Here is a 14838-nt window from a genome sequence, read left to right as displayed (position 1 = left end):
CTCTGGAGGCAAAGTGTTCATGGGTGATAATCATGCTGTAGAGATTGCTGGCATTGGCACCATCAAATTGAAGATGTATGATGGCTTAATTCGTACTATTTCAGGAGTGCGACATGTGAAAGACTTAAAGAAGAATCTTTTGTCCGTGGGACAATTTGATAGTCTTGGCTGTAAGATCCGAACAGACAATGGAATAATGAAAATTGTCAAGGGAGCGCTGGTGGTTTTAAAGGCGAGAAAGACAGTTGCAAACATGTTTGTATTAATGGGAGAAACACATCATGGGGCAGAAGCGTCAATTGCATCAGCCAGTCCTGCAGAAGAGAAGACGATGATGTGGCATCAAAAACTAGGCCACATGTCAGAGAAAGGTTTGAAAGTTCTCTCTGATCAGAAGTTACTCCCTGGGCTTACAAAGGTTACTTTACCCTTTTGTGAGCATTGTGTTACAAGCAAACAACACAGGTTGAAGTTTGGCACATCAACAACTAAAAGCAAATGCATCTTATACCTGATTCACTCTGATGTTTGGCAAGCACCGGTTGTATCCTTGGGAGGAGCAAGATACTTTGTATCATTCATAGATGACTTCTCCAGGAGATGTTGGGTGTATCCAATTAGAAGGAAGGCAGATGTGTTCGCAGTCTTTAAAATTTTCAAAGCGCGGGTGGAACTTGAATCTGAAAAGAAGATCAAGTGTTTGAGGACTGATAATGGAGGAGAATATACCAGTGATGAATTTGATAACTTCTGTCAACATGAAGGTATCAAAAGGCAGTTCACAACGGCATACACTCCACAACAAAATGGAGTGGCAGAGCGGATGAACAAAACCCTATTAGAAAGAACAAGAGCAATGTTGAAGACTGCAGGTCTAGGAAAGTCATTCTGGGCAGAAGCAGTCAATACCGCCTGTTATGTGATAAATCGATCTCCATCAACTGCAATTGAGCTGAAGACACCGATGGAGATGTGGACTGGAAAGCCAACTGATTATTCTCGATTGCATATATTTGGAAGTCCTGTGTACGTGATGTACAATACTCAAGAAGTCAGCAAGCTGGATTCAAAATCCAGAAAATGTATATTCTTGGGATATGCTGATGGAGTGAAGGGGTATCGCTTGTGGGATCCCACTGCCCACAAGGTAGTCATCAGCAGAGATGTTATATTTGCAGAAGATAAAATGCAAATGGAAGAAAATAATAGCATTTTAAAGGAGACTACAGAAGTCCATATGGAAAATACTCAGAATCGTACTTCTTCTGAAGCTGCACCAGAGCATGAAGAGCAAGAACAAATAGAGTCTGAAACTCCTGAAGTTCAACGGTCGACTCGTGAAAGAAGACCACCGGCTTGGCACTCAGAATATGTTACTGAGAGCAATATTGCATACTGTCTTCTAACAGAGGATGGAGAGCCATCAACTTTCCATGAGGCTATCAAAAGCACAGATGTATCTATGTGGATGACAGCAATGCAAGAGGAGATTGAAGCTTTGCACAAGAATAACACTTGGGATCTTGTTCCGCTACCACAAGGAAGAAATGCCATTGGCAACAAATGGGTTTACAAGATAAAGCGTGATGGCAATGATCAAGTGGAGCGGTATCGTGCAAGATTGGTGGTGAAAGGGTATGCTCAGAAAGAAGGGATAGACTTCAATGAGATATTTTCTCCGGTGGTACGACTTACTACAATCAGAGTAGTCTTGGCGATGTGTGCTATATTTGATCTTCACTTAGAGCAGTTAGATGTGAAAACTGCATTTCTTCATGGAGAACTTGAAGAAGAAATTTATATGCTCCAACCAGAGGGTTTTGCTGAAACAGGCAAAGAGAACTTGGTTTGCAGGTTGAACAAATCTCTATACGGTCTCAAACAGGCGCCGAGGTGTTGGTACAAGAGATTTGATTCCTTCATAATTAGCCTTGGGTACAACAGACTCAGTTCAGACCATTGTACGTATTACAAGAGGTTTGAAGAAGATGATGTTTTCATCATTTTGTTGTTGTACGTGGATGACATGTTGGTAATAGGCCCCAACAAAGATCGAGTCCAAGAATTGAAGGCACAGTTGGCTAGGGAGTTTGATATGAAGGACTTGGGACCAGCAAACAAGATTCTAGGGATGCAAATTCACCGAGATAGAAGTAAGAGGAAGATTTGGCTTTCTCAGAAGAATTATTTGAAGAAGATCTTGCGACGCTTCAACATGCAAGATTGTAAGCCAATTTCCACCCCACTTCCTGTTAACTTCAAATTATCCTCAAGTATGTCTCCTAGCAATGAAGCAGAGAGGATGGAGATGTCTCGAGTACCGTATGCATCAGCAGTGGGAAGTTTAATGTTTGCCATGATATGTACAAGACCAGACATTGCACAAGCAGTGGGAGCAGTTAGTCGATACATGGCAAATCCTGGTAGAGAGCATTGGAATACTATTAAGAGGATCTTGAGATACATCAAGGGTACCTCAGATGCTGCCTTATGTTATGGAGGATCAGAATTTACTGTAAAGGGTTATGTTGATTCAGATTTTGCTGGCGACCTTGAGAAAAGAAAATCCACGACAGACTATGTGTTCATAATTGCAGGAGGAGCTGTGAGCTGGGTCTCTAAACTTCAGACTGTTGTAGCGTTATCCACAACAGAAGCTGAGTACATGGCAGCTACACAAGCTTGTAAAGAAGCAATATGGATAAAGAAACTTATGGAGGAGCTCGGGCACAAACAAGAGAACATTCTTTTGTATTGTGATAGTCAGAGTGCCTTGCATATTGCAAGGAATCCAGCGTTTCATTCAAGAACAAAACACATAGATGTTCAGTATCACTTTGTTCGCGAAGTGGTGGAAGATGGAAGTGTAGATTTTCAAAAGGTTCACACAAAGGAAAACCCAGCAGATGCTTTGACCAAACCAGTCAACACTGACAAGTATATATGGTGCAGATCCTCTTATGGCCTAACAGAAACGTAAGCAGCATGAAGATGGCAAGTATAGAAAGGATAGAAGAATCACAGAAGATCATGTGTGAAGACTTGATTAAATCATCAAAGTCTTCAAGTGGGAGAATGTGAAGCCAGCCACCACCAGCCACCAAGATTGAATTAGAGAATGTGAAACCAGCCACCTAAGGAGTCAACAATGGTGGTGAAGCCATCCTTCCTTAGTCATAAATTGTAGGCACCAAACTTGTGCCACTTGCCTTGCCCCTTGTATTTACATGGATGCTTGCCTATAAATAGGCAATGCATCCAAGCATTGTAAACACACCACACGAGAGAAACAAGAGAGGAAGAGAAGAGTGAGAGAGGGAAAGAAATCCCACAAAATTGTGAGGTATTTGTGAGAGAGTAAGTGAGGTGTTTTCTCCTATTAATAGAGAGATTTCAGTTGTTCTCCTATTAGTAGAGAGAGGTTGTAATTCCCACATTACTTAGTAAAATCCTTCTATACTTGCCCGTGGACGTAGCCAAATTGGGTGAACCACGTAAATTCTTGTGTGTCTGATTTCTCGTTTTATCCTATTCTTTGCCTTTTATCTTGTCGGGTTTGCATGCCAGTATCCTAACAATTCTTATAAGCAAGAATAAACAAAATGGACAATAATCATATGCGTCGAGCAACACTCACTGCAAATAAAATTAATGACAAAAGAAATTTTTCAACTCAGATTTCTAAAATGCACTAAGGGTTAAGTGCAGAAATGGAATAATAAAAACTTAAAAATTGTAGTTGATGGCCTTACAACGAAATTAGCCTTCAAACTTATTCATCTCAATCAAAATTCATTCCTAAATTAATCATGTTCCGATGAGTTCGAAAAGCTAAAATATTTAGAAATGAAATTGGTGTGTTGGATAATTAACTAATCTCTTAGTTTAAACAATTTAATTTATTTTTTATAGTCAAGGTATCTGACAGTTTGATATAAAAAGTTTAGTTTGATGGGTTTTAGGTGGAAAACTCAAGTGATTGATAGATAGTAGCAAGTAATGTCTAATAATCCAAGGTGGTTGGTAGTTATGGAAGTAGCAGGTGGTGCCTAATATGCCAAGGTAACTAGTAGTTAATACCTGTAAAAGATCTCATTTGATGGACGTGAGAACTCTTTGAAGGTAAAGTCAGTAGCTTTGCAGGCAGAGAAAATACAATGATATTTTAGAGAAATAAACTCTAAAATATATATATGCTAAAAATATTAAGAATGAAAAGATTATGAACTTTGAGTTTGAAGGATTCATTGTACATTTATAACTCATAAATCTTGTCCTTTTATGAAGAAAATAGGTTGAAGTGTAATTTCACTCTTATAATATTTTAAGTTACATTCTATTCAAAATAATACGTATAGAATCAATAAAAAATACTGAATGATCCATGTAAGGTTTTAGAAAAAATTTTGAAATGAGTGTTGGGCTCCAACAAAGTGTCCGAGCCTATTAGAGGTGAAACATGGATACAAACACTCTACCTGAACCCAAGCATATTGGGCTTCGGGTGCGCGTCCGAGCCCATGATTTTTGGGTGTTTTCTTTGAGCTTTTTTAAGCTTTTAATAGATTTTTTTTGAGCCCGTTAAGTTTGGACCCATCAATTAGAGAGTATTAAAAAAAAATCTTCAAGTCTCTTTCTTTAAGATTAATCTGGCTATTAAGTATTAATGCTACAACACAAAAAAATATCATACCTATTAATTAGAAACAACCTAAATCTCATCACCTTTAAAATCAAATATTCTTCGCACATCTTCATGATTAAATAGATCTAATTAATCAAGTCTCTAACCAAGCACCGTCCCAACCTTGAACTAGCCATGAACACTTATCAAACTATATCACTTGATCTCTAGAATAAAGGTGACCGTGGTTTCTCGCAATGATCGAGAGGTCATTAAAGAGAGCATTAATAGTAGTCAAGGTTATTAAAAATATTTTTTTAACATGACACAAAAAATACAATAGAAACTCGGATAATAAAATTATAAAACCGTGAGTAGTTTTTTTTTAAGGGATTTATGTAACATAATTGCAAGTCCAAGTAGGGTCTTGAAAATATTCAAGAATAGAACACTTATAAGCACATGAATAGTTACCTATAATCCATGTTTATTTTATTGAATTGGAACACTAGTGAAATGAAAGAAAATTTTTCCATCACAATAAGCATTAAATATTACTAACAACACACAGTCTCACCTCATCACATTCAAAAGTATAAGAACATATATATAGCATGACAAGTATCTAATATGTTTGGTCCTTCGTACAATTGTAAAGATTTTATTATGGAAATAGTATTCTCTAATTTCATAGCATATATTTTTACTTTTTATTCATGTATGATAAAGTGATTGACATGCAAGAAAACAATTAAAAGAAATGGAAACAACCTATTAAAAGTAAGTAAATGTAGAGAAACACGTTATATTTTCAAACCGGATTCTTAATTATGTCATTTGATTCATATATTGCAGTTCTAGTATTTGAATCAACCAACAATTAGAAGCAAAAATCCGAGCCTTCACTCACGCTTAAAGCCAGTCCCTAAAGGTATGACTTGCATTAAAGTGATTAAGAATATGTTTGGGAATGCGTTAATTTTTTTTGGTTAAAATTTAATATGTTTTGTATGTTTTAGATAGTTTTGATGTGCTGATGTCAAAAATAATTTTTAAAAAATATTATTAATATATTTTTTGACATGAAAAATTATTTAAAAAGTAACAACAATCAAACTACTAAATTCTCTCTAAACCTAATTGTCTAATCAAAATGCATATATGAACTTCTAAAAAGTAAAAGAGATATCACAGCTGCTAGAGGCACAATTCCATAAAAAAAAATGAAAACTTAAGAAGTGATAGATAAGGCACAAGTCAACTTGTAATTTTAACAATACTAATTTTAGAGATTCGGTATATTTATTGCACATTTCTTATCTTGTATTTATTGTTTATATATTTGGTTGATAGCAGAATTAAGAGAGAAAGAATCATGATTTTTTTTTTTTTTGGTTAAACTAGGTCATGTTTTGATCTTGGTTAAAAAAGAAGAGAGATCGTGTCTGAAGAAAAAGAATTTCTGATATATTAGGGTAATTTAATCATTTTGTCTGTTTTGGAAATTTTAATTAATGTAGAATACAAAGTGTAATTTTTAATATAATTGAGGTAAAGTGAAAAACTTTTTAAACTATAAAATACTCAATGAAACTATCCCATGCAAAAATAGATAGTTATAGATCAATCTCGAGCCTAGTAGCCATTCATTCCTAAATCAATCCGTAAAATATAAAATTGTGCAAGGTTGTCCCGAACTTTCTCTAGCTTGACATCCTGTTCTTTCTATCATGTTCCTTTAGCACAAGCTAACACAATCCAGTCTCGTTGCGTGGCGCCCACCACATACATTGTGTGATTACGAAAATTTATTAGAAAAATCGACTTTCTATCATAAACTTCCACCAATCGCCCGCCCGCCCGTGTTGTCAAGCACGGAAAAGGGTAAAATCCAATCACAAGGGGAGCATGAAGTAAACTTTGGCTAAGATCTGCTTTACCTTTACCCCATGCGAAGGCATGTTTCTCCTGTGAGTTCATTTAATCTTGACTTAGAAAGTAAAGTCATGAGAGCTAATTCCAACCTCTTTATTACACGTTGGCCATAAAAAAATCACTCCGGTGCAAATTTTTCAAACTATTTTTATTCTTAACAAAATTAAATTGATAATTTTTAAAAAATATTTTTAAATAATTTTGATGTGGTGATTATATATATATATATATATATATATATTATTTTAATGTATTTTTAATTAAAAAGCTTTTAAAATATTACCAAATACATACCAAGTGTTCGTTTGGAACAATATTTCACCATGGTGTTTTTAAAAAAATATTTTTAGATTGTTTTAATATGTTAATGTCAAGAATAATTTTTTTAAAAATAAAAAAAATATTATTTTAATAAATTTTTAAATATAAAACACTTTTAAAAAAATAATTTCTAAAACACCCCTACAAATACAATGCACTGCTTTTCCACATTTATTACTCAGGTGCGTGGTCATACAACTATGTCTGTACCTTCGAGATCGTGCAGATGCAATTTAATCATCGTAAAAAAAAATCGAATGTTATTTTGTTGCTAGCTGAGGTGTGTAAAATCCAAAGAAGAACTAAAATCGAGATTAAGAATACAACAAAAAAAAACACATTTTTTACACTGTTCACCCTATTACGGGACTATATATATATATATATATATATATATATATATATATATATATATATATATATATATATATGAATTAGAGTATTCATACAGGTTTCCACTCTCATAAATTAAGTCCAAATTCAGCCCTGTACATTAATGCTTTTCGAAGTTTTGGATTTTATATATTCATCTGTTTTTTTTTTCAAATCTGGTATACAGTGATAGCTTGAAGTTGCTGGTTCCATATCTGGGCTCTGATGTTATATGGGCCAACTTCTATAGATGTGTTATTAATTCAAGACAACTCCATAAGCCCAACCCAATCTCTCGTACACCAAACTTTATCCCATCTGACTCTGAACTAAAATCCCAAATGCCTTATCCTAACCCAGGTGGTTCTCGTCTGGTGAAGAGAAAGACCGTCATGGTTTTGGTCAGGACATAACCAATCTCTGTCTTTCTCTCTCCTTTTCCAGAAGGTTTATCTCTCTAAAACACAGAGAAGATGTTATCCATGGCATTTCAATCTGGTGTAAATAACGTGTTCACTTATTATTCATTGCCTAGCCGAACCCCTAGTTGCAAAACATTCAAAGCCACAATCTCTGTCAATCCCAAACCAAATCCGATACGCTCTTCAACATTTTTTGACCGGAAAAGGAGACACGTTTCAAGAAACCAAAGATACACAACTTTTGCAGTCCCAGAAGCTCTCGCAGCTGAAACACCCGCCGATGCTCCACCATCCAATGCAGCAGAAGAATCCATCCCCATCCAAGAAACCGAGGTCCAGATTCTTCTCTTTCTTTAACTATTAATGAGTGTTTATATGTGTTTTATACTGTTTCTGTTAGGTGATTTTCTTGATTTTTTTCAGAAAGCGGAGTTGGTGGTGAAGCAAGTGGAGAAGCCAAGGCTGGTGCTGAAGTTTGTATGGATGGAGAAGAACATCGGGCTGGCTCTTGATCAGGTGATACCTGGACATGGCACTGTCCCATTGAGTCCTTACTTTTTTTGGCCTAGGAAGGATGCATGGGAAGAGCTTAAAGCTACTCTAGAGAGTAAGCCATGGATATCCCAGAAGAAGATGATCATACTTCTCAATCAGGCCACGGATATCATCAATTTGTGGCAGCAAAGTGGTGGTAATCTTACCGCACAATGAAATTGATGGTCACGTTTTTTTGGGGTGCGGAATTGGGGTTTGTTTTGCAGTTCGTTGTTGTGTTTAGGTTGTAGCTCGTTTACATCCTTTTGGATCTTTCTTTCTGGTATGATTGAAAGTTGAGATATGTTCGTGCTAACTGTATTCACGTTTTATGGTTTGTTATGGTATTTTTCCCAGTTGAAGTTGAATTATGTCGGATTGCAAATGTTTAAAAATTATTTGCAAATGTTTGGTAATAGGTGTACGTTTACCGCCTCATTCCACTTGGGCTGCAGTACAATATTAGCAGAAAGTCCAGTTGTATCTGCTGCTAGCTGATTAGGAGAGACTTTCTGATAGGAGTGCTGCTATTAGGAAACTCTCTTCTCTAAGCTCTATGCATACGCAAGGAGGTCTGCATTGGTAGAAATTTTTGACTCTATTTGAGCTTGGGACTTGTATTTATAACATCGCAAAACATTACTGATGCTTCGTCTTGAAATATAAATGAATTTGCAGCCAAGATCTTTAATCTTCATGGTGAACTCTACATCGTTGTATTACTGAATGTGACCAGGAGAAATAGAGAAATCTAGCTGCCTTCAGCTTAAGTGGAACTAAAGGAATGGTACCTAATTTGAAAGACCGGTGCTTGGAAAGAGATTCAGATAATGAAACACTGTTTGGAAAAACTGCAGTGCAATCTGCACTCACGACATTGAATTCCTGCCTCGGGAATTGAACAGTGTCGTTGGGGGAGGGTTGTCTCATGACACCCAGTCTTGTTCTGTCCCGCAATATCCGATGTTCCGCAAATTGATGTATATGCTCCAACAAGATTCCATAGAATTATCATTGCTCAACACTCAATATTAACAAATTCCCTTGAGCAGGGGAAGCGCACACACGGGAATCTAAAACATGACATGAAATGAAAAACTGAGATAATTTCTCTGAAACTGAGCATTACACCGATTGTAACTTTGTTTCAGCTGTAAAAACATCCCAATAAAAGAGGAAAAGATAACACAATGTAACAGACGAGCGATCACATATGACTTCTGCTCATATAACTTGAAAACATAACACTCATCATTGAACAAAAAATGAAAAGAAAACGAAAGGGGTGATCATACATAGCTTCCTCTCGTACAATATAAAAAGTTCTTTCATATATTGTTTCTGGATTTGACCATTTCAACAACAGAAGGAGCAATATACAGGCAAAGCATCCCCAACTCACTATTGAGCTTCGTTGTAATAATCACACGAATTCACTAGTACATTTACTGTACGCCAAATAGAGATACAAAGTTCCCTAAAATTTCAGATGGTGAAAAAAAAATGCACGCATTTAAAGTAGTTTGAAACCTGTAAAGTTGACTCCAGCTCAAATCTAGCAAAGAACTACATTTGGCCACAGGTCCTCATCAAGATTCAAACAGAGAAGATAGGCAACCAAGCCCACCACTGGAACAACTCTATAAGATATCTCACCACATCAACCTTGCTTTTCTGAGCATTTTGCAAATATTCACCTACCCCAGCCACCGCTGGAAAATTATGTTGAGATACATATCCCAAATGAAAGAATAAACCACCTCTCTGATTCTAAATAACAGACCAAAAAACCCCATCTGTCTGTTATGCTCCCAAAATTACCATCCATTCGACCGTAAAGAGCCCACAGTACTGATATCAGGCATGCAGCCCCGCCAATAGCTATTAAAAGCCATCCAGCCGAATCAAGTGATCATCCTAGAAGATCTTGTAATCTTGGAGTGGTGTTTTAAAGGGAATGGAAAAAGGAACAAGATTGTGCAAGGAATGAAGGATACTGTTTGTAAGGAACATTTGGAAGCCCCATAAAACATCCAATGAACATCAGTACCTATCCCTCTTGCAATCGGTGAACAGCGAAGGAGCGAGCATGAAAATCCACCCAAGAGCAGAGTTGAATAATCCTTCAGACATCGGGTAAAAGAAAGAAAAATCACCGACGCCAACGTTAGACTGTAAAAAGGGTACAGAACCGAGTGCCAACCATTCTTACCGGGTGAAGAACTGGGGCGTCAACATAACTTATGCCGACTACTAGCCAGAAAGTCCATTTCCGAACCCATCAAGCTTAAAATATACTCAACAAGTACTAACTAGCGATCAGATGTGAGTTCGAAAAGGCCATATCAGAATCGATGAAAGGCAAGATGAAGAAGAAATTGAGAGAAAGTCCAATGAGAGAATTTACAGTCTCTGAACTGACAGCCCACACAAAATCTCCCTGTATTAATCAAACACACTGGAGTATATGATTTCACAAATTGCATTTTTTTTATGACATGGGACATTGTTTTAAAAAAGGAGACGAAGAGGGGGAGGAGTTTACTTACAGGGGGGTAAGGAAGTAGAAAGAGCCACAAAATGTAAACTCCTTCAACAACCCACGGAATAATCTGAACCACTTTCCGTATTATCGTTTCTATCTTAGGCGAAGGAGACTGTGTTTTGGTTGTTGCAGAGCAGCGCTCCAGCTAATGTTGCTGCCATTGTTTGCACGCTTTTGGTCTGGGAATAAAATATAAAAAATAAAAAAATACTTATTAAATCTAGAAAACTGAAAAAATATTAACCGGAAAAATCAGGAAAAAAAAAAGATTTGGTTCAGTTTTGGTGTCAAGTTTTCAAAACTAATTGAACCAAACCAAACCAAACTAATTTAACTAAAAAATAAGAAATTGTGCTAACTCGACAAGGGTATAAATATAAAATTATCTTCACACTCCTTTCGCTCTCCACCCTTATCTCTCGTTCTCCTCCATTACCTCACCCGCGACCCATCCTTAGATTTGCATCTTTGTGTTAGAACATGAAGTTTATATTGTTTCTAATGTATAAAAGAAAACAAGTCCGGATATGTTTTGCTTATAATAAATTTTTGTGATTGTAATTATATATATTGTCTGAATAATTGCATATGTTCTTCTAATTTTGTTATTATATTTACATGTGTTATTGAATATTTTTAGATATCCAATCTATTTTATGAATTTATTTTGATTTTATCATTTGTTTTATAAAAAAATAAATCATATTTGGCCACAAAAGCCCAAAATAAACCACTAAAAATGACAAGTTTTGCTGGTTTTTCTTTTTAAAAACCAAATTGAATTGAACCGAGCAAATATTATAGGGTTTGAGTTAATTTTCGGCTCAATCAAGCTTGCTCCCTCAGGGGTTTGGGGTCTGATTGTGCTTTTTTTCAATAAAAAACGAACACAATAAAAAAAATGCTCATTTGCCCTGTAAAGCCCACCAGCCCATGACATAATTAAAAGATTTGATTTATGGGTTATGAAGGTTAAAATATATTATTTTGAGTTAATTTAAAATGATGTAGTTTTAAAATAAAAAAAATTAAACTAAATTTTTTTTAAGTTATAGTTTAACTTTTCAAGTTAATTAATTTAATTCTCATTTAATTCAATATAAAAATTAATCCAAATCATATATTAGATAAATAAATTACTAGCAAACAAGATTAAATTTAATAATATTAAAATATTAACCATGACAGCAATAATTAATGAAGCAATTTTGTTAATAATATTAATGCTAAGAGGAAGTTTAATTAGTTAAGTTTTGAAATTTTTTTTATTAATAATTATGAGTTTGAGTTCTCTTAAAAGTAGTGGAGGCTTATATAATTGTTAGTTTTGAGGTCCATGAAATTAATCGAGATACACACAAGCTGATCCGAACATTCATATTAATTAAAAAAAATTTTAAAAAAAGAAGCAACTGGCTGGCTCAATTTTGAACTCCGGGGATGTAATAAATTATTCCTTGGTCCCCCGATTATGAACCTTTTTTACAACGGAATGTTTTTTATCATTTCAATATCTATAATACATAAGGCTATAAGGTATAATTTTAAGGTGGATGTAGCTCAAGATCCAAGTTGATATAAGGGTAAACAATTTAACTCAAATTATATTTTTTTAATAAAAACAATTTTTTTTTATTTTTTTTTAATAAAACAACGTTGTTTTCATTTAAAAACTTAATTTTTCTACATATAGAACTTCTTGATTTTTTTTTTATCATTCTTATCATCTTATTAGCTAAATTGGCATCATCACGTTTTAAAAAATTACAAGACGACAATTAACATAAAATATGTGAGTGATGGTTAATTTGAAAAATAAAATTACAAATATAAATTAAAAGACAATTGAAGGATTCCCGAGGAGAAGATGGATAATAAGACTTACAAATTTTGGTGAAGGATTGTGATAACCAGAATCATGCTTTCTTTTGAACCTTTGATGTGGCAAATGTGGGAAATTTAAGTGGTATTGTGTAATAATAATAGCTATGTTTTAAAGTATTTTTTATTTAAAAATATATTAAAAAATTATTTTTTAAAAAAATTATTTTTAATATTAATATATCAAAATAATTAAAAAAATAATAATTTGGAACACAAAAATAAAAATTATTTAAAACTTGATTGAAATATACGCAAATACCCTAGTAGATGTCCCTTTTCTCACAGAAAAGAAAAATAAAAACTACAAATAAAAACGAAGAAAAATTAAAAGAGTCCAGCATACGGTGGCGTATGAACCGATGTTCTCTTAAAAGAAAAGGAAGCCACCTCCTCACCGAGCCAAACACAACAACACTTTTTATTTCGGGGGGTTTCCTTCAGAAACGCGTCTCCCGCGCATTTTCTCTCATTTTCCGATCGAAAATGGCCCCGAAATCCGATAGCGCCGAAGGTAAATCTCCTCTGAATATTAAAAACAGATACATATATTCTGGAGTCTCCATAATGAATTTCAACTTACATCGTCCTTAATCGCTTCTCAACCACCATTATTATATCTGATTAATGCTTACATCTCTCTTCTCTCTCTCGCTTTGTTGTTGAATTGGCAGCTATCGTGCTGAACTTCGTGAATGAGGTAAATAACCCTTTCTCTCTTCAGAGATTTCAATTTGTTCGGTTGCTGCTATTGCAGAGAAAACAAAGTAACATTTTAACTTGTGTTCTTCATTTGATTTATTTATTTTTTCAGAAAATAAAAATTACAAGTGTAAATTAGAAGAAATCTGACTTCAAATTTAATGTAGTTTTATAATCTGAAAATTCACTTTGTGTAGCAAAATAGGCCATTGAACTCTCAAAACGTGGCCGATTCATTGCAAAAGTTTAACCTAAAGAAGGCAGGGATACAGAAAGCACTGGATAATCTTGCGGATAACGGGAAGATTTCGTTTAAGGAGTATGGTAAGCAGAAGATATACCTTGCTCGGCAAGACCAGTTTGATATTCCCAACAGCGAAGAGCTTAATCAGATGAAAGCAGAAAATGCACAAGTGCAGCAACAGCTGGATGAGCAGAAGAGAGCAATTAGTGAGGTTGAGGGAGGTATGTTCTATACACAACCCAACAAGTGTGCTTATAGTTTTTGTTAAATAAAATTGAATATTGAATATTTCATGGTTGGATCTGATGAATTTCCGTGTTACAACAACTACTATTTTGACATATCTCAACTGTTCAATATGATATGATTTACCCGAAGCTAACATGGGTCTCAGCTTCTTTGTGAACTATTGAGGAAAGTTAGTAATTTATTGGGAGGGTTGATGTACACTATTGCAGAAATTAAAAACTTGCAGTCGAATCTGACGCTCGAACAGATACGTCATAAAGAGGCCAAGCTGCAGAAGGAGGTAAATTGTGCATGGGCGCGTGTTTTTGAAGTGATTGTTTAGTGGAGTCCTTTGAAGTTGTTTCCGAGAAGAAGAATGGACTGAGCTAAGGATTTTTGAATTCTGTATCAGGTTAAAGAAATGGAAGACAGATTGGTAAAATTGCGCAAAGGAGTTACCTTGGTCAGGCCAGAAGAGCGGAAGGCAATTGCGGAAATGTATTCAGAGAAAGTAAGTCAGTGGAGAAAGCGGAAAAGGATGTTCAAGGATGTGTGGGATGCTATAACTGAGAACTTACCCAAGGATCTAAAAGAATTTAAGGTCATATCTATATGTTTTCATGTATTGCCAGCAATTTGCAATTTGGTTTGCAGGAATTGGGTTTAATAAATATATTTATGTTTTTGCAGGAAGAACTTGGACTTGAATATGACGAAGATGTTGGTGTGAGCTTGCAGTCTTTCAGTGGCCTGCTGCAACATGGCAAGAAGCGAACCAGAGACCAGTAACTTTATAGGAGGAACTGCATATTTGATGAAGCATTAGGCACAAGTTGTTGGTATTTTCTTTCTTAAGGGGTTAGCCGGTTATAAAATTTGTAGATCCTGTTATCTTGTAAGAATTAGATTTGTCGCTTCTGACCAATTGCATGTTGGACCGCTGTTTCAAAAAGGTGCATGGTATTCCAGTTTAAGTGTTCTTATATTTGAATTAATGCAATTTACATGGAGGACCTATTCATAGGAAAGG

At 35.1% G+C, this 14838-nt stretch overlaps 2 protein-coding genes and 1 long non-coding RNA gene across 3 annotated transcripts; 2 read left to right on the top strand and 1 right to left on the bottom strand.

The window, feature by feature from the left end:
• The first annotated feature begins 7588 nt into the window (after positions 1-7588).
• On the top strand, positions 7589-8579 carry LOC133704215 (small ribosomal subunit protein cS23z-like). Its single transcript, XM_062128998.1, has 2 exons — positions 7589-8007; positions 8098-8579. Exons 1-2 carry the CDS (start codon positions 7726-7728, stop codon positions 8383-8385), a joined length of 570 nt encoding a protein of 189 aa, XP_061984982.1. The 5' UTR covers positions 7589-7725; the 3' UTR covers positions 8386-8579.
• An 822-nt stretch (positions 8580-9401) lies between these two features.
• On the bottom strand, positions 9402-11232 carry LOC133704217 (uncharacterized). Its single transcript, XR_009844015.1, has 2 exons — positions 11113-11232; positions 9402-10932 (listed from the first exon to the last, which is right to left on the bottom strand). It is a non-coding gene; the product is annotated as an uncharacterized LOC133704217 (long non-coding RNA).
• Positions 11233-13043: 1811 nt separating this feature from the next.
• LOC133705991 (homologous-pairing protein 2 homolog) lies at positions 13044-14812 on the top strand. The gene is made up of 6 exons (XM_062131483.1): positions 13044-13148; positions 13309-13334; positions 13534-13801; positions 14039-14109; positions 14221-14409; positions 14499-14812. The coding sequence occupies exons 1-6, from the start codon at positions 13121-13123 to the stop codon at positions 14595-14597; spliced, it is 681 nt and encodes a 226-aa protein (XP_061987467.1). The 5' UTR covers positions 13044-13120; the 3' UTR covers positions 14598-14812.
• The last annotated feature ends 26 nt before the right edge of the window (positions 14813-14838 follow it).

The sequence above is a fragment of the Populus nigra genome, chromosome 10 (genome assembly GCF_951802175.1).
Source record: "Populus nigra chromosome 10, ddPopNigr1.1, whole genome shotgun sequence".
Lineage (NCBI taxonomy): Eukaryota > Viridiplantae > Streptophyta > Magnoliopsida > Malpighiales > Salicaceae > Populus > Populus nigra.
Note: the sequence above shows the minus strand (reverse complement) of the source record. Positions and strands in the feature narration are given on the sequence as shown.